We start from the raw sequence: 19,787 nt of genomic DNA, 5'->3' as shown, positions 1-19,787 counted from the left end.
GAGATCTTAAACTGAGATCCATTCAGACACGTAAAAGTTCCCTTGATACTTTACAAAGAGCAGGGTTTGTTCTCTTGATGATCCTGCTGTATGCACATTACTTTCCACATTTCTTGACACTTTAAAAATGCTTCATTATCTGTAAAGTGTTTTGGGATGTCCTCAGGTCACAGGAGATGCCAAAGGGAACTGTTTGTATTTCCCTCTATGCCATTTCACTTCGTTTGATACCTCCTATAAGGAGAATGTGTACTACTGATTTCTTACAATTAATGTACCTCAACTACAGATTGCTCAGCATTTTTATACAAAATTAATACAAGCATTACAAGTATTTGCCAACAGTATTATAATCAATGAACTACTTCATGGCAGTGCATTGATGAACACGCTTATATTGGGGTGAGTTTTAGCCTAAGGTTTAGATAACAGTTTCAATTCTTGCTAAGTCATAGCTCTGCTCTCCCATCAGAGGGAGGAACTGGTAGTGGTTTAATCTGAGGGTCACCATGCCTCAGGCAAAGGTTAGACTAAGAAACTGGGACCTTCACAGCAACCTCATCTGATAGAGAAATTGAACCTATGCTGTTGGCATCACTCAGCCTTAGAAATCAACCGTTCAGCCAACCAACCTACACACACTACATGGCTTCAGTATGGTGTGAATTCATGTATAATTTTTGAAAACCAAATTGAAAAGACTTGGTTATAAATTCTGCCGTTCCTACCAAAAAAATTGATCTCTCTTAAAGGTGCCAACTTACTTTGCTTTCTGACCCCATAGATGCAGCCTGTGAGTAGAGTGGCAGAGGACTTGGGGAGAGAGTTCAGAAAAATATGCTGAGACAGCTGAAGAATCTGTTACCAATATTAGTTCTGTTTTCAGAGATGAAAATATTTGTAACATCAGTTAGTTTTGCTGATGAAGGGAAGGGAATTGGGATTGTTATGAAAATAGGAAGTGCTGGTTAGCATAGCTGAACAAACGAACAATTTATCAATTCTTTGAAAAGCCATTAAAAATTGGTCTGGAGAATGAGCATTTTTGAAACTATGTAGAAATATTTGTGCATGAATATGTTTTCATCTATTTTTTAAAAATCACAAAATCCATTTAAAAATGCTCCCAACTAGGCTAGAAAAGAACCTTCTTATTCTTTTGGAATTATTTACAGAACACTCTTAAAAAGATTTAAGCAGGTGAGTAGTCTTTAACAGGTACAAGGTCTGTGAATAACAAATGGGTGAAATATTCTTAATTTTCATTGTCTGATGTTCTTGATCTCACAGATGTATCTGTATATTTTTTGCATCTTGGGCTTTTATTAGATTAGAGCGTATCTGCCTGTTCATTTGTAATTCATCAGTAGCTGCCTTTAAGTTATGATTATTTCCAGTGATTTTCTTTTCAATATAGTTCTCTGCACAGTAAACTTCTCAAGTGGATCATCTGCCTACTGTAGCACCTGTTGTACTTTTCCATTCTAGGTGAATAATCGGGTCTTCCAGGATACTGTGTAGTTTGTTTCTGATGCTATTTTGCTCATTTGCAGAGCTGGAAGAATTGGCTGAATCTTTCTTGATTTCAGTAATTATTGAGAATAAAGTTTTACAGTATTAGAAGATGCAACTGTCTTTTGGATGCCAGCAGTAATTCTAAGTAATTTTTTAGTTCATGCTTGGGTTTAAATTGCAATTGGGGAATTTTACAGTTGACACTTACTGATGGATTACGAGAGTTCTTGACAATAAACCACCAGACATTCCCAGTATTTTTTTCAGTATTTTCGAAACTTTTGTTAATCAAATGTAGTTCCTATTCCTCAATATAACTTGCTAGTTTCACTTTACTGGGCAGGCAGGTAAACATTCCTGCGTAGTGCCAATGCCATTCTCTGAACTAGAAGGGTTTAACTGAAATCTGAAAAAACCTCCTTTAAATATTTCTCATTTTTGGTTAAAGTGCTTGTTCTTCCTTTTAACATTTATTTATGGTACTTGGAGACCGGGAACTGATTATGTAGGAATCACAGGAATGTACCAGAGGAAAGTTAGTGCAGAGCTAAATTAAAATAAATGAATGTTTTCATACATAGTTAATTTTTCTTCTTATCATCTCAAAAAGAATTATAATTATCAAATACTCTTTAGTCAACATTTGCCTCATCAAGACTTTTCATATAATACAGTAAAAGTTGATATAATATAATTTTGTGTGCTGTCTTCTTGAAATGGTTCTATTAAACTTGATCCACCAAAATACACTCAAAAACATCACTCTATTGTATGAGTAGTGATTAAGCAACAATGAGTGAATTACATTTTTATAAACTGTATCTTAAGGTTTCAGCAATTTTATCAGAAGTACAAACCTAGATTATTTCAGGAAATGAAAAGGGACAATTATTCTTTTCTTCCCCATGTATTTTGTGGTTCGGCACAATGAGCAGTGAAAACATTATTTATTACAAGCAGCAGATTCTGTTATGATAATATCATCCATTGCAAGCCTTGACAATATCCCTGATTATCATTCCAATTGAGGACAATGAAATATGATGAAATAAATAAAGGTGAATGACATTCAAACATTTGAATTGGCAGACTCCTTTAGATGTTGTTCTCTATACATATACTGCTGTTGCCATCTTATTTATAAGTAGCAACATTTTTGATTAAAGGTCATCAGCTACTTCCTAGCATGTTGGAACTTAGTCACAACATGCATTAAAATTGTGTTCCTTAAGTTATAGCTGTAGTGAAGCTTCATCCAAAATATATCAAGGAACCCTAGACCTCTACACACAACAAACTATAATTGGGAATAAAAGCAGAAAGTACGAGCAAATTCTACTAATTCAAAAATTATATGTGGTATGCACTTGGCTAAAGAAATGACAAGATTTATCATGAGAGTAATTTTTGCTTTTAGTGTCGCAGTAAAGAGGTGGCATCCCCACCCCATTGTACATTCCAGGCAAAATGGACACAGGGTTTATAACAGTTAATTGATCAGCAAACACCAGTCAATCATTGCTTTCAAAAGTGAACATTACATGCTTATTTCACTGAGTGCTTGATGTAAAAATTTGCCATTTGGTTGATTGCTGACTTGTAAATTACTGTATAATAGTTATCAATTTTCCAGTACTGTACCACTGTTACCTCTGCAGAAAAAAAAATTTCTGCTGTACTACTGGTTATATGCCATGTCTTAAAATAGTCATAGATTTAAAAACAAAATGGTAAATTGAAAAGAGTGACTTTAATGGGGTCAGGGAGGGGCATTACAGAGTCCATATTGCAAAGATTTTCCTGTTCCTACAATATTATCGCTCTCCACTACTTACTCCAAAATTGTCAAAATTACTTCATTTAAGTTAATCTTTTGAAGTGACATTAAGGGTTGGTGAGGATAATGCCGTTAGCTGGTGAATAAAGACTTCTAAAAGACTTGGCCAAGAACTTGGCAAGTGAAATATAATGTGAGTAAGTGAGGTGTATGAACTTTGATTAAAAAAAGCAGAAAGAAACATTTTTTAAATAGTGAAAAGTTGGAAACTGTTGGCCTCCAAAGTGATTGAGTGGCATTGTGGTGATGTTACTGTATTAGCAATCCAGAATCCTGCTGGCATGAGTTCAAATCCCACTGTGGCAAATGATGAAATTTGAATTTTTAAGAACTATCTTAGTGGTGAAAGTGTAACCATTGTTGATTGTTACAAAAACTCATCTGGTCCATTAATGCCCTTGAGGGAAGGAAATCTGTATTACCTGGCTGACATGTGCCCACAACAATGTGATTGACTCTTAACTGCCCTCCAGGCGATCAAGGACAGAAACAAATGCTAGCCTAGCCAGCGATGCCCATATCCTCTGAATAATTTTTTTTAAAATAGGTGCACCAATTAATAAGGAAGAACATTGATATATTGCTGTTTTTTGCAAGAGAATTTGAGTACATGAATACTGCAGTTGTTTGGATGCTTGGTGAGACCTCACCAAGTACGATGTACTGTTTTGGACTCCTAATTTAAAGATATGCCATGATTGGAATGAAATAGAGGTTCACCAGATTAATCGTTGGGATGACAGGATATTTATGAGGAGACATTGAATAAAATTGGCCCATATTCTCCAGAGTTTTGAAGAATGACAAGTGACCTCACTGAAATTTTCAAAATTCTTACAGGGCATGGCAGGATTAATGAAAATAGGATGTTTCCCTTGGCTTATGACTCTAGAGCTAGGGGATATAATTTCAGTGACGGAAATAGAAATCGCTGGAAAGACAAAGCAGGTCTGGCAGCATCTGCGGAGAGATATTAGAGGTAACATTTCTGGTTGAGAGAGCCTTCTTCAGAACATTTGGAATACTTCATAAAACTCTGGTCACTCTGCTAGGAAAGGTGCAAAAAAATTTAAAAGGATGTTATTGAGACCTGGGGCCTTTGAGTTATAAGGAGAGGCTGGGACTTTTTCACTGGAATGTAGGAGGCTGAGGCTGAGATGTTTATAGTATCGTGAGAGGCATAGAGAAGGTGAATAGCCAAGATTTTTTCCACAGAATAGAAGAGTTCAGAACTAGATGGCATAGGTTTAAGGTGAGAAGGGAAAGATTTGAAAGGGACCTGAGGGGCATTTTTTTCACACAGAAGGTGGGGCACATATGGAACAATATGCCCAAGGTGAGTACAATTACAAAATTTAAAAGACATTTGGACAGGTATATGGATAGAAAAGGTTTAGAGGGATATAATGGGTCTGGTTTAGTTCAGTTTAGGAAATCTAATTGGCATGGATGTGCTGGGCTGAATGACTCCATGACTCCAAAACTGGTTGATTTGAAAATATCCAAACACCTGGGCTGAGGCTGTTAACTGCCATTTAGGGGTTTCAATTGATGGCAGGGTGAGAGGGTCAAACAAGGATTTACTCTCTGGAACTGAAGTGTCACAACTTTCTCTAAGCTCATCACCTATAGGAGGAGAAGATTTCACCCATAGAGAATAAAAGCAAGGAAGTTTTGATTAAGCTTGACAAAACACTGATCTGGACTCAACTGGAGATTAACATTTAGAATTGGAGATCATGTTCTTGGAAGGATGTGAAGGATTTAGAAATGGTGCAGAAGATTTACAAGAATGGTTCCCACAATGTAGAACTTCAATTATGTGAATAAATTGGTAAAGCTGGTGTTGTTCTCTCTAGAGAATAGGAGGTTTCCATGCTGTACATCTCTATGACTCTAAGTGTTCAAAATTGTGAAGTGTCTCAGAAGACTATTTAAATAGAAACTATTCCTATTAGCAGGTGCTTTGAAAACCTGAAGCTATTGATTTAAGATTGGCAAAGAGACTAATGATGATGTGAAGGAAATCTTTTTTACGCAGTGCATGGTTAGGACCTGGAATGCACTGTCTGAGTGTGTTGATGGCAAACCTTTTCATGGCTTCCCAAAAGGTAATTAAGCATCTGAAGAAAAGAAATGTGCAGGGCTGTGGGGAAAAAGCATGGGAGCAGAACTAGTTGAGTTGCTTTTACAAATAGCCAGCATGGACATGGTGCTACAACCATTTTACAATTCATTTTTGAGAATCACAGCTCATCACTACGTGATCTAAGAGTTTGATGCTTCACAGATTCTGCTTGCATTTGACAAATGAAGGCGATTTATAATTAGGAATTCAAAAACAAATATGCAGCACCACCAAAATAGATAGAAACATCCCTTATAAGGACTTTGGAATAGTTCATCTCGTGTTAATTCACACAAACTACTTTCTACATAGGGTTTTGAACTTTCGAAACATGAGTGGTTGTCTCACACTTATATATATACCTACGACCATGTGATCTTAACCCCTTTGTTAGATTTCTAAGATTTAATGGCAGCAAACTAAAATTTGCATATATATGTGTTTAAGGGGGTTTAATGTTTCAGAATATTTTAGGGTGGTATTTTCCCAAGTTTCCAGAGTTTAGTAAATGGAGAAAATTCACATTTATTGCTTCCCCTTTTGTTTCTAAAAATGTGAGTGTAAGAACACTCAGTAGTGATTAAACTCTGCAGAGAAGGCTCGAGGGCCATATGGCCTACACTTCCTCCTATTTCGTATGTTTTTATTTGCCACTTTCTGAACGAATGCACAGAATGCTTTAATTTGGAATTACAGAAAATCTTTTAAAGACTGTAATAAATGTTGCATTACACTGCTGAATAGTTTAAAAAAACACATACTTTTGCTGCTTTTCAGAAAAAAATGGTGATTAAAACCTTTACAGCCACCTGCCACCTACTAGATAATCTCTTATCAGGGCAGACATTCTATTGTTTTGGGAAAATATATTTTAGTTTTTGATGAGACCAAATTAATCTTGTGTTACTCTGTATGACCTGTAGATAATCAACAAACGTTCAGTTCCCCCTTAAGTAATTTCATCTGCTCCAAAACACTCATTTATTAGTACAGTTTACCAATTAAGAGTTTTTTTAAAATATTCTGAAACCAAAGTTAATACATTGCTCCTCTTAGAACACAGACACACAGACGTGTTGATGTAGCAAACTGACACATTTCATTGCTGCTTAAAGCTGACATTCATTTGTTTTTTCATGTTGTATAAACTGGTCAAGCTCAGTTGCCATTTCATTGTCGTCCATTCCTTCCAAGTTCTTTATGTGCTCAGTTTCACTGTGTGCTGATTCATCATCGCGGTGACTTTCCACACTATGCCTGATGCCATAACCAAAATAGATTGCAAATCCTTTAAGCAGAACATAAATTATTAAATGCAGGAGGCAATATTATATACTGTTATTGATTAACAAGTTACATTGTAATATATAATTAAATGGCACAAATTTCAATAAGATTGCAATATGGTATGATTTGCTCATAGAGCACCCAAACTCATTTCACTATATCTTGGTACATGTGACAACAATAAATCAAATCAAATAAAAAAGTCAAAATTTTCTAATTTTTTTTTATGAAAGACAAAAGTTCTGGAAAAATATTCTGCTGTTACATCTACAAACTAATGAATTTTGAAAGGGAAAATAACATCTGTAAATAGATTCAGGGAGGGTTGTGGTTTAGTAATGACATCCTTCCATCCTTTTGTTGTTTAGTGAACATTCTCAAGGTTTACATGAATGAATTGTTTACTGGGAAAGTTACAAAGAAAACAAAGGAATCTATAAGACTGGGGAAAAAAAATCTACTTTGGTTACACATCATTACAGAACCCAGTCTTTTAAAAATTTTAGAACCTTATCTAATTTTTTAGATAATGTTTTATGACTATTGTAATAAATATGGTAACCAATTATAACCAGCAGATGGCATCACAACTTGCAACTCAGAACAGCCAAGTAAGAAACTTTCTCTTATTTCAAAATTTTGTTCTTCAGCAAGCTAGTCCATGTCCTCTAGCATTGCACATGTTAAGTCAAATTATGGCTACTGTGTATTACTATTCTTTGATAACTTTTTTGAAAAAAATGATTCATCTCTCTTTTCAGAATTTCTCCCGATAACATTTTTACTTCTTTCAGCCCTCTTCTGCAGCTATCTTATTTTACTTTTTTATTCCCTGCAAACATGAGACCTTGGAGTGCAGGTTCATAGCTCCTTGAAGGTGGAGTCGCAGGTAGATAAATTGTGAAGAAGGTGTTTGGTATGCTTTCCTTTATTGGTCAGAGTATTGAGTATAGGAGTTGGGAGGTCATGTTGCGGCGGTACAGGACATTGGTCAGGCCACTGTTGGAATATTGCGTGCAATTCTAGTCTCCTTCCTATCGGTAAGATGTTGTGAAACTTGAAAGGGTTCAGCAAAGATTTACAAGGATTTTGCCAGGGTTGGAGGATCTGAGCAATAGGGAGAGGCTGAACAGGCTGGGGCTGTTTTCCCTGGAGTGTCAGAGGCTGAGGGGTGACCTTATAGAGGTTTACAAATTTATGAGGGGCATGGATAGAATAAATAGACAAAGTCTTTTCCCTGGGATCGGGGAGCCCAGAACTAGAGGGCATAGGTTTATGGTGAGAGGGGAAAGATATAAAAGAGACCTAAGGGGCAACTTTTTCACGCAGAGGGTGGTACGTGTATGGAATGAGCTGCCAGAGGATGTGGTGGAGGCTGGTACAATTGCAACATTTAAGAGGAATTTGGATGGGTATATGAATAGGAAAGGTTTGGAGGAATATGGGCCAGGTGCTGGCAGGTGGGACTAGATTGGGTTGGGGTAAGGGTCAGCATGGATGGGTTGGACCAAAGGGTCTGTTTCCATGCTATACATCTCTATGACTCTATTACACATTTTCTTGAAACTTTTCATCTCATACTCATCATAACAATAAGTGTCAATGTACAGGAAAATGAATGCTTATATCGTATGAGAGGAGAGTGATAACTGTTTGGCAGACAACTCTTGAGCGGTAGAGCCATTGCCATGGAGAATGCATGAGTTCGATGATGACTGGCGACGAGCTGTCAAATTTTATTTCAATTTTAGACCAGTCAGGTAGATTCTGATTGGTCAAGGATTTGATCATGGAATGGCAAATAAACCACACAACAGCTGTAATTTATTTTGCTGGGTTAAAACAGGGTTAGAATTTCTAACCTACTGTTGTTAGAATACTGAATGGACTCACAAACTCTTAACATTCGCCTGTACCCATGTTGTTTTTGCCACTATTTACCTACTATTTACTTAACTATGCTACTTAATTATGTGATCTGTTTGCAAGACAAAGCTTTTCATTGTGCCTCAGTACATGTGACAATAAATTCAATTCAATTCAATAATGACTGAACGTGTACTTTCTATATTAACATACAGTAATACCCCCATACCCACGAGGGATATGTTCTAAACATACCGCAGAAGCCCAGAACTGTAGATAGGTAAATGGGAAATTTACCTTCCTGGCAGCCCCCGCTCCCTGGTTCTAGAATGTTCCCTGTAATGTGTTCGGACTGTGGTAAACCAAAACTGCAGAAACCGATTCTGCGAATATGTGGGGTAAGAGGGTAGATCGCTCTATATGTACCTTATACTAAGTGAAGGTATGCCACATTGACAATCCTAAATTGGATGTCACCATAATTCTTTGCTGACGCAGGACAGTTTACCAAATATTGTTCTATCACGGAATCACATATAGGACAGCTATATGTAGCCAATCAGAATCAACAGCCCGTTTTACATTTTATACAAATTTGGCACTCATCATCTAACTGGTGCATTTTTCTCTACAACTCAGAGTCCAGACACACTGATCTTCCTCAATACTAATCCTCTGACAGTGTGGCACCTCCTCAGTACTGATCCTCTGATGGTTTGGCACCTCTGCAGGATGAATCCTCAGACAGTGTTGCACTTTCTCTGTACTGACCATCTACTGGTATGGCACATACTCAATACCGACCATCTGACTGATGTGGTACTCCCTCCATATAGACCCTCACACTCCCTCCGCACTGACTCCTTAATGGAGCTGCACTCCCTCACTATTGACACTTTCACTGTGCAGCTCTCCCTCAGCACTAACTCTTTGACAGTGTGGCATACCCCCAATACAGACCCACAGACAGGAGCAGTATTTTTGTACTGACCCTCAAATGGTGTGGCACTCCCTGCGTATTGACCCTCTAACAGCTGCACGCCCTCAGTATTGACACTCTGGGCCTGTGACACTCATACTGATCATCTGATGGTGATCACCATCATTTGGACTGGTGAAGTCTGGGGGAGAATGTGGCTCTCCTTGGCTCCTATTACTAGGTCATCAAGTTCTCACTAACCATTTGTATTCCAATCAACTCCTACCTCTGAGACCTTGAACAATTAACTAAATCCTTGATTTTTCTCAGATCTCATGAATGACTAACAAAAATGTATTACAGGTACAGAGCTTTGACAAAAGGTCAATTAGACTCGAAACGTTAGCTCTTTTATCTCCTTACAGATGCTGCCAGACGTGCTGAGATTTTCCAACATTTTCTCTTTTGGTTAATAAAAATGTATTGTTTCAAAGGTGTTCCAGTGTCTTACATAATTGGCCTTTACACACTTGTGAACCCAAATAATATGGCTCCAAATTTTATTGATGCCAGGATAACCGCTAAATGAAATAAAACCAGGTAATGGACATCATATTATAGCTTTATGGCTGAAAAAAAAATTTCCATCCTTTGTCTTTAAGCAGTCATTGCATTGGAATTCAAACAAGCAGGAGACTGGAAGAACACAGCAAGCCAGGCAGCTTCAGGGGGTGGAGAAGTCAACGTTTTGGGTGTAACCTTTCTTCAGGACTGGGTGGCAGAGAAAATGGGAACAGTGGAGCCTCGTGCTTATAAATTTACAATATTTTATTCAGACACAAATTGTATTTAATTGGTGTGTCTCCAACCAAAACTCAACTCTTCTTTGAAACTGCTCCTAAATGTGTGCACATAGTTGGCAATTAATGCTCCCATGTTGCTTATTCTTCCACCTCCTCCCTCCAGAGCGGCCAATCATTTCAAAAGAAATCAAGTTACAATGCAAAGTGTTAATTCTATATTTATTGGGTGTTACTTGCATTCAAATGGTGGGCAATAATAATTTACACACGAGTGGACAAGATATTTACAAGATACTAGGGATGCTGAACATTTTTTAAACTATGTGTATATGAGAGCAGGAGAAATGGAGCTAAGTAGTATTAGCAGTGAATTTGTGGTTGACGCCATGACTGAAGATCCAGGCAGCTCCTGGCCTCTGTCCAGTACCTCACCAAATGTCCAATGCTCATGAGTGACTCTTGATGAGTGCTGAAACATTATCAGTTTGTCGCAAACACTGCAAGTGATCCTTAGTGGTCTTCAGCTGACAATCTTATGCATCCAGTGACACAACAGCCACCAGGAATTTTAGAACCATGAATCCTGACATGCATCAGGAAATTTCAAACATTTTAAACAGTTTAGCAAATCATATTTCCAGCACTTACCAACAGCCATCCAAATAGAAAAACGAATCCAAGTGCCTCCATTCAATTGCATCATCAAGTAGACATTGACAAAGATGCTGATTAGAGGTAAGAATGGCAAAAGTGGCACCTAAAATATATCAACATGGTTAGTGTTAATTAGAAAGTTGTTTTTTTTAATTCATTCACAGGATGAAGGTGTCGCTGGCTAGGCCATCCCTAACTACCCATCCCTAATTGCCCACACGACAGTTAAGAATCAACTATTTGGCTGTGAATCTGGAGTCACATTTCGGCCAGACCAGGTAAGGATGGCAGTTTCCTTCCCTAAAAGATGTTAATAGCCCACATGGGCTATTCCAACATTTGACAATGGACCTTAGAAGGACGTATACACTTAATGTAAAGTCCTAGAGAGTGTTGCTGAACAAAGAGACCTTGGAGTGCAGGTTTATAGCTCCTTGAAAGTGGAGTCACAGGTAGATAGGATAGTGAAGAAGGCGTTTGGCATGCTTTCCTTTATTGGTCAGAGTATTGAGTACAGGAGCTGGGAGATCATGTTGTGGAAGACTGGAGGTTGGCAAACGTGGTGCCACTGTTTAAGAAGGGCGGTAAAGACAAGCCGGGGAACTATAGGCCGGTGAGCCTGACCTCAGTGGTGGGCAAGTTGTTGGAGGGAATCCTGAGGGACAGGATGTACATATATTTGGAAAGGCAAGGACTGATTAGGGATAGTCAACATGGCTTTGTGCTGGGAAATCATATCTCACAAACTTGATTGAGTTTTTTGAAGAAGTAACAAAGAAGATTGATGAGGGCAGAACAGTAGATGTGATCTATATAGACTTCAGTAAGGCGTTTGACAAGGTTCCCCATGGGAGACTAATTAGCAAGGTTAGATCTCATGGAATACAGGGAGAACGAGCTATTTGGATACAGAACTGGCTCAAAGGTAGAAGACAGAGGGTGGTGGTGGAGGGTTGTTTTTCAGACTGGAGGAGAACTAGAGGGCATAGGTTTAGGGTGAGAGGGGAAACATAATAAAAGAGACCTAAGGGGCAACTTTTTCACACAGAGGGTGGTACGTGTATGGAATGAGCTGCCAGAGGATATGGTGGAGGCTGGTATAATTGCAACATTTAAGAGGCATTTGGATGGGTTTATGAATAGGACGGGTTTGGAGGGATATTCAGTTTCCATGCCGTACATCTCTATGACTCTATTAGCCTACCATCTTTTGATTTTTTAAAATGAATTCAAATTCCACCACTGGAATTCAAATCTGGGTCCCCAGAACATTATTTGGATCTCTGGATTAACAGTCCATCGATAAAGCAACTAGGCCATTGCCTCCCCCAAGTATGTACTGAGTGTAGAAATCCTATAGATTGCATATTTCTTGAATGGCAATTCACAGAAAAGTCTGCAGAGAACTGACTGTGGGGCTCAGGAGAATGGACGAGTGGCTTGGTATTGTGGGTATGGTGGAAGTGTTAGCTGGACAGAGCACCTACAAAATTTTAATTTCCCTGTTATTGTGTTATGTCACATGGGTTAGTCTGACTTTAAGATAAATGCTTATGATACCATCACTGTATCATAACATATAACCTAAGGAAATGGTCTCAAACTGACCTTATGTTCAGTTTAAAGTACCAGCAGCATGCGCAGGAGATATGTTTGATGACACTGTGGGTGATTCTCTTCTATTCTCAAATGCACTACCAGCCAACAATGCAACAGGGACAGATGGGATGTAATGGAGTTTCCCTATTAAGCAGAAAGGCTCTTCACTGCGGCTGCAACTTTCCTGTCCAACTCTATTGCCATTAACATAAGACTTATTGAAATTGCAAAGGTAGCATGGATATTTTCAAATATAAATTTTACTTATAAGTAATTTACATCACATTGATTTCATTTCATTCATGTGCACATTATTGTTATTTTAGACTGGTACTCCTCATGATCAGTATACATTGATGATTACAGTGACAATAGGGCTGTTTGCAGTATTGTAGAAGTAACAATATCATGATTTTTTACACACTTTATGAATATTAATGTTAGTGTCTAGTGTTGTACTCAATGAATGAACTTGCAGGATCAGCTGATGCTCCTTTTTATGGATAATATGGGATCACTTTCCTTGAGATCACTCTCTGAGTGGCATGAGTTTGCCTCCAACTGGGAATTTTTAACTTGATTCTTACGTTGCTTTCTGTAACATAAGATCATTTGAAGTGTGACACACTGCTGTAAGCATGCTCCTCTTTTGTAACATATTAATTTAATATTAGCTCAGACACATATGGGCCTAAGAAATGTAATGATTGTACACAATAATTAGTTGAAAAAATATTGGATTCTTCGATGCTATAATATCAATGCCTAGTTTCTTATGTTACAGAAAGCAACGTAAGAATCAAGTTAAAAATTCCCAGTTGGAGGCAAACTCATGCCACTCAGAGAGTGATCTCAAGGAAAGTGATCCCATATTATCCATAAAAAGGAGCATCAGCTGATCCTGCAAGTTCATTCATTGAGTACAACACTAGACACTAACATTAATATTCAGAAAGTGTGTAAAAAATCATGATATTGTTACTTCTACAATACTGCAAACAGCCCTATTGTCACTGTAATCATCAATGTATACTGATCATGAGGAGTACCAGTCTAAAATAACAATAATGTGCACATGAATGAAATGAAATCAATGTGATGTAAATTACTTATAAGTAAAATTTATATTTGAAAATATCCATGCTACCTTTGCAATTTCAATAAGTCTTATGTTAATGGCAATAGAGTTGGACAGGAAAGTTGCAGCCGCAGTGAAGAGCCTTTCTGCTTAATAGGGAAACTCCATTACATCCCATCTGTCCCTGTTGCATTGTTGGCTGGTAGTGCATTTGAGAATAGAAGAGAATCACCCACAGTGTCATCAAACATATCTCCTGCGCATGCTGCTGGTACTTTAAATTTTAATTAGAATGGTGTGGGAACCAGTAAGATAGGATGACACTTCCGGTTCTGCCATCAGGAACAGTGTGCCACTAACAAAATTCCACCCACCTTCTCTATCAAACACTTCCACAGTCATCAAGCCCCTATCTGGTCATCCCTCAACAATCTCTCTTGTACATTAGAGTCCTAGCCTGTTTAATTTTTTTTCCTGAAAGATGTTCTGATATCATCCATTTACACATGTTTGGCACCTGTTCCAGTGATTCTGTTTCCTTTTTATAATTATGTACTGAAACCAGAAATGAGCAGTCTGATGTAACCAAAACTCAAATCAAATATCCTAAATATTGTTGTGTTTTTATGACAATTTCCAAGTTGTACAGTTATACAGTCACAGAGTTTTACAGAACGGAAACAGACCCTTCAATCCAACTCGTCCATGCTGACCAAATATCCTAAATAAATCTAGTCTCATTTGCCAGCAATTGGCCCATATCTCTCTAAACCCTGCCTGTTCATATACCCATCCAGATGTGTTTTAAATGTTGTAAGTGTACAAGCCTCTCCACTTCCTCTGGCAGCTCATTCTATAGACTGCATGAAAAGGTTGCTCTTTAGGTTTCTTTTAAATCTTTCTCCTCTCATCTTAAACCTATGCACTCTAGTTTTGGACTCCCTCATCCCAGGGAAAAGACCTTGTCTATTTACCCCATCCTTGCCTCTCATGATTTTACAAACTTTTATACGGTCACCCCTCAGCCTCTGACCTTCCAAGGAAAATAGCCCCAGTGTATTCAGCCTCTCCCTATAACTCAAACCCTCCAACCTGCCCACATCCTTGTAAATCGTTTTTGCACCCTTTCAAGTTTCACAACATCCTTTCTATAGCAGGGAGACCAGAATTGCACACAGTATTCCTTTTTTTAATTTCCAGGTCTTTAGAAACTGAATTCAAATTCAAAGCATTGAAGTTGAATTTGAATACTTGGCTAGTGGCCTAGTAACATAACCTCTGTGTACTGTGTATTCAATATCTACTATATAGTATGCAGAAATTCAGGTAACTTCGGATTGAATTCAGCAACAGAAACTCTAGAATGGAAATGTTGATCAGTTACCATGAATGCTACTTTAAGTTGACTCTGAGGTTGTTTGTAGATGATGAAAACAGAGACACCAAGCATGACCAGGAGTACAGCAAGAATCCCTATGCTCCAGGGCACCACAGAGAGAATGGCTTCATTGGCATAAGTAATCAGCACACTTAATACACAAATGATAACAGCTGTAAAAGAAAGATGTCAATTAGAACAGGCATTTAAAATAATGTATTACATTCAAGGACAAGTATTTAAATGGTAAATTTTGAATCAGTGGTGACTATCATTGCCCAGCAATGGTACATAAGGAAGTTGTGGGTACGCGGCCTGTGACTTTTTGATATTTTAGTGGGCCAGGCTTTCTCTGCTAGTACACTTCAAGCAAATTACCATCTCACCTTACATTGTATTAAATATCTAACCTTTTTTTTCCTTTTAAAAACAGACAATACTGGAAATATATAGAAGTCAATATGAACATGAAGGGGAAGGATAAAGTAAAATTTTAGATATTACCTTTGCTTCACATTTCTGGCATCTGCAGGTTAGTGAACAAAATCAAAGTCCAAGAGATTGGAAGTAATACACTAGCAAGGATTGAGGGTTGGTTAACAGGTAGAAAGTGGAGAGTAGGCATAAATGGGTCACTCAACTAGGAGAAAGTGAGGACTGCAGATGCTGGAGATCAGAGCTGAAAAATGTGTTGCTGGAAAAGCGCAGCAGGTCAGGCAGCATCAAAGGAGCAGGGGAATCGACGTTTCGGGCATAAGCCCTTCTCCTGAAGAAGGGCTTATGCCCGAAACGTCGATTCTCCTGCTCCTTTGATGCTGCCTGACCTGCTGCGCTTTTCCAGCAAAACATTTTTCAGCATAAATGGGTCATTCTCATGTTGGCAAGCTGTGACCAATGGGGAGCTGCAAGGATCAGTGCTTAGATCCCCGATGTTCACAATACATATCAATGACTTGGATGTGGAAAGAAATTGAAATATTCCCAAGTTTGTGGATGACATGAAATATAAGTTGTAAATTGGCTTTAAGGGGAATCAGATTGGTTGAATGAGAGGGCAAGAGTACGGCAAATAGAACATGATAAGTGAGAGTACTCACTTTGATAAAAGGAACAATCTCAGAATAAATAGTTGTTACTCTAGGGTTCAATGATTCTATAGAGTGAACACTTGGTAAATGAGCATGGAAGTGCAAAAGGTTCAAATGAATTGTATGAGGTCCATGGGAAAGGTGAGGGGAAGGGAATGGGTTAGCAGTGAGGTGTGTGGGGTGAGGGCTACAAGTTTTTTTAAAAATTATTGCTTTTATTCCAACTAGGGCTTTTAAACAGCCCACCCCTGCAGCAATGGGTGTGAAAATCATGACTACTTTCTCAAAAATAGGCCGTAACAAATTTTTAGTCCAAATTTTCCATGCTTTGCTATCAAATTTATCAGGGGGGAAAGTGAGGACTGCAGATGCTGGAGATCAGAGCTGAAAATGTGTTGCTGGAAAAGTGCAGCAGGTCAGGCAGCATCCAGGGAACAGGAGAATCGACGTTTTGGACATTCTTGAAGAAGGGCTCATGCCCGAAACGTCGATTTTCCTGCTCCTTGGATGCTGCCTGACTTGCTGCGCTTTTCCAGCAACACATTTTCAGCTATCAAATTTATCAGAGCTGCTATTAAAGGCACCATTTTTTGGAACTGACATGATTTGGATGCAGCAGTGGCTTCACTTTTCCTCTTCTTTTCATTAAACTGGCAGATAAACAACTGGAACGGAAGTCTTTGCTATCCTGAATGCCCTCACCTCATAATTCTTAGTCAGTTAGGCTACTGGTATCCATGAGTATTAAAATAAACCAACTGTCTTCTCGATGACACCATTACACTTAACTCACAGTGTCATTTTCCTCCACAATAGTTTTTCTTCCACCAGTGTCATCTATCTTCCTTATATAATGTCATCCAATAAATTGCCAGGCAAAACTGTTTTGCACTATATCAGCCAACTGGCATTATTTGAGAATTCCTTTCCCCTTTTCCTCAGTCCAACTGCTGCTTTTGCTGTGATTGTTTGTGGTGTTGAAGTAATTGATGTTATTCCAGCTGGCAACAGAACGCTTATTATCTTGCTCTTTCTTTCCCCATCAATACTGGTTCAGCATCTTGGTTCAATCAGGCCTTCATTACCATAAGCAAGAAATTTGGATCATTTGTACTCATTTCTTGGCACTGTGTCCTTTGAGTTCCAAAGTTACATCATGGTGAAAATCTGAACACAGGGCTTCAGAACAAGAGTAGGCAATTTATCCCATTTCTCTTTGGCTTCATTCATTATTTTGAGATTTGGAGCATATGCATTGATGACTGTGGTGTACTGTTTAAGTAAGCCAAAAGGTATTGAGACATCTGTTCATCCCGAGGGATGAAGGATTTGGGATGGGAGGAGAGGTGGTGGTGGTGAGATCTAGATCAATTAGATCATGGAAGAACAATCTCCTTGGAGTTGGCATTCTTCCTCAGATTTACCCATTCAGAAGATTTGTTCTTAGCTGACCTTCTCCTGCTTGCCATGACTCATTTAGGGCAGTGGTGTCAATGTCATGGTGTCAGAATTCCCAAGCTAACATTGGTGTACAACATTCATGTCTGTTGCTATTGCGTTTATCCATGGGGACCCTTCTATACCAGGCCCCAAATTTAATATTGAGCAACTGGAAGATGCCTGTGCTAAGTCTTTTTTTAAATGGTTATTGAACTGTGAAAGACACATCTCTCCAACACAGTCCATCAGAGTCACTGCATTCTCTCTTGCAGAACAAGGTCACAGAAAATACACTGGAACAGTGGAGAACTGGCATCATATCCCCTGAGCCTGAAGGTGTTTCAAATCATGGGACTTTGCAACAAAGGCATTTTGAATTGCTTAGAGCATTCAGGATGAATTGCTTGGAGGGGAACTTGCAGGTGGTGATGTTCCCATGTGTCTACTGCCCCTGTCCTTCTAGATGGTAGTGCTCGTGGGTTTGGAAGGTGGCATTGTGGGAACCTTGGTGAATTTCTGCAGTGCATCTTTTACATAGTACATACTGCTGTTATTGTGTGCTAGTCGTGGAACAGTGAAAGTTGAAGGTTGTGGTTGGGGTACCAATCAAGTGGAGACTTCCATCACATTCCTAACTTGTTTCTTGTAGATAGTAGAGAGTAGAGAAACACTGGTGAACCAGGAGATGAATTACTCGCTGCAGGTTTCCTAGTCCTGACCTGGTCTTGTAGTGACAGTACTTCTACGGCCGGTCCAGTTCAGTTTCTGGTCAATGGTAACCCTATATTATGGCATGTTGATGCTGGGGAATTCAGCGTTGTAATGCCATAGAGTCATAGTCCGAAAGTATGGAGACAAGCCCTTTGGCCCAAACTGGTCCATACCGATCAAAACGTCCATCCAGGCTACCCGTATTTCCTGCACTTGGCTAAACATTTCCTATCCGTGTATTTGTCCAAATGCTGTTAAATGTCGTTAATGTACCCGCCTCAACCACTTCCACTGGCAGCTCAGTCCACATTCGTACCACTCTCTGTGTAAAAAAGTTGCCCCTCAGATTCCCTTTTATTTTTTCCCTTCTAACCTTAAACTGATGGCTTCCAGTCCTGGATTCTCCAACCCTGGAAAAAAAGACCTAGTGCATTCACCCTATCCATGCCTCTCATAACCTTAAAAATAACACATCAGGTTATAGTCCAACAGGTTTAATTGGAAGCACACTAGCTTTCGGAGCGACGCTACTTCATCAGGTGAAGGAGCGTCGCTCCGAAAGCTAGTGTGCTTCCAATTAAACCTGTTGGACTATAACCTGGTGGTGTGTTATTTTTAACTTTGTACACCCCAGTCCAACACCGGCATCTCCAAATCATGTCTCATAACCTTATACACTTCAAAAAGATCCTCCCTCAGCCTCCTATGCTGTAAAGAAAAATGGACAAAAGTGAGGACTGCAAATGGGGTGGGGTGGGGGAGGGGCGGCTGGGGAGAAGGTAGCAAAGAATACCCCCATTCACCTATTTTACTCCCTCTCCCCCCCCAATTATCTCTCCACCCTGGAGGCTTCCTGCCTCTATTCCTGATGAAGGGCTTTTGCCCGAAACATCGATTTTCCTGCTCCTTGGATGCTGCCTGACCTGCTGTGCTTTTCCAACACCACTCTGATCTAAACTCTAAAGAAAAATGTCCTAGTTTGCCCAACCTCTCCATATAACTCAGACCTTTGAGTCCTGGCAATATTCTTGTAAATTTCTTCTGCACTCTTTCCAGTTTAATAACATCCATCCTATAGCAAGGTGACCAAAACTGAACACAAAAGTCCAAGTACAGCCTCACTAATGCCCTGTACAACTGCAACATAACGTCCCAACCTCTCTGCCCTGAGTGATGAAGGCCAGTGTGCCAAAAGCCTTCTTCACTGCCCTGTCTACCTGTGACTCCATTTTTAGAGATCTGTGCACCTCAACTCCAAGGTTCCTCTGTTCCATTACAATCCTTAAGGCCCTACCATTCACCATGAAACATCTACCTTGATTTGACTTTCTAAAATGCAAAACCTTACATTTATCTATGTTAAACTCCACTCACCATTTCTTGGCCCACTTCCCCAGCTGATCAAGGTCCTACTGCAATTTCTGATAATCTTCCTCATTGTCCATGATACCTCCTATTTTAGTGTCATCAACAAACTTAATAAT

The 19,787-nt window shown here is 39.0% G+C and overlaps 1 protein-coding gene across 3 annotated transcripts in view; it reads right to left on the bottom strand.

Moving 5' to 3' along the window:
• Positions 1 to 288: 288 nt before the first annotated feature.
• Positions 289 to 19,787, bottom strand: part of LOC122549889 (cationic amino acid transporter 2) — a 165,533-nt gene continuing 146,034 nt past the window's right edge. For all 3 annotated transcript variants that reach the window (XM_043690093.2, XM_087988467.1, XM_087988470.1), the window contains exons 10-12: positions 15,071 to 15,237; positions 11,004 to 11,112; positions 289 to 6,768 (exon numbers count right to left, since the gene is read on the bottom strand). In XM_043690093.2, coding sequence (XP_043546028.1) covers positions 6,590 to 6,768; positions 11,004 to 11,112; positions 15,071 to 15,237 — 455 coding nt within the window. In that variant the 3' untranslated portion in view covers positions 289 to 6,589. The remainder of the gene's footprint in view (positions 6,769 to 11,003; positions 11,113 to 15,070; positions 15,238 to 19,787) is intronic.

Source organism: Chiloscyllium plagiosum, unplaced genomic scaffold, assembly GCF_037043375.1.
Source record: "Chiloscyllium plagiosum isolate Xiang-an unplaced genomic scaffold, Cpla_swu_hap1 HiC_scaffold_1, whole genome shotgun sequence".
Lineage (NCBI taxonomy): Eukaryota > Metazoa > Chordata > Chondrichthyes > Orectolobiformes > Hemiscylliidae > Chiloscyllium > Chiloscyllium plagiosum.
This window is presented reverse-complemented; position numbering and strand designations above follow the sequence as displayed.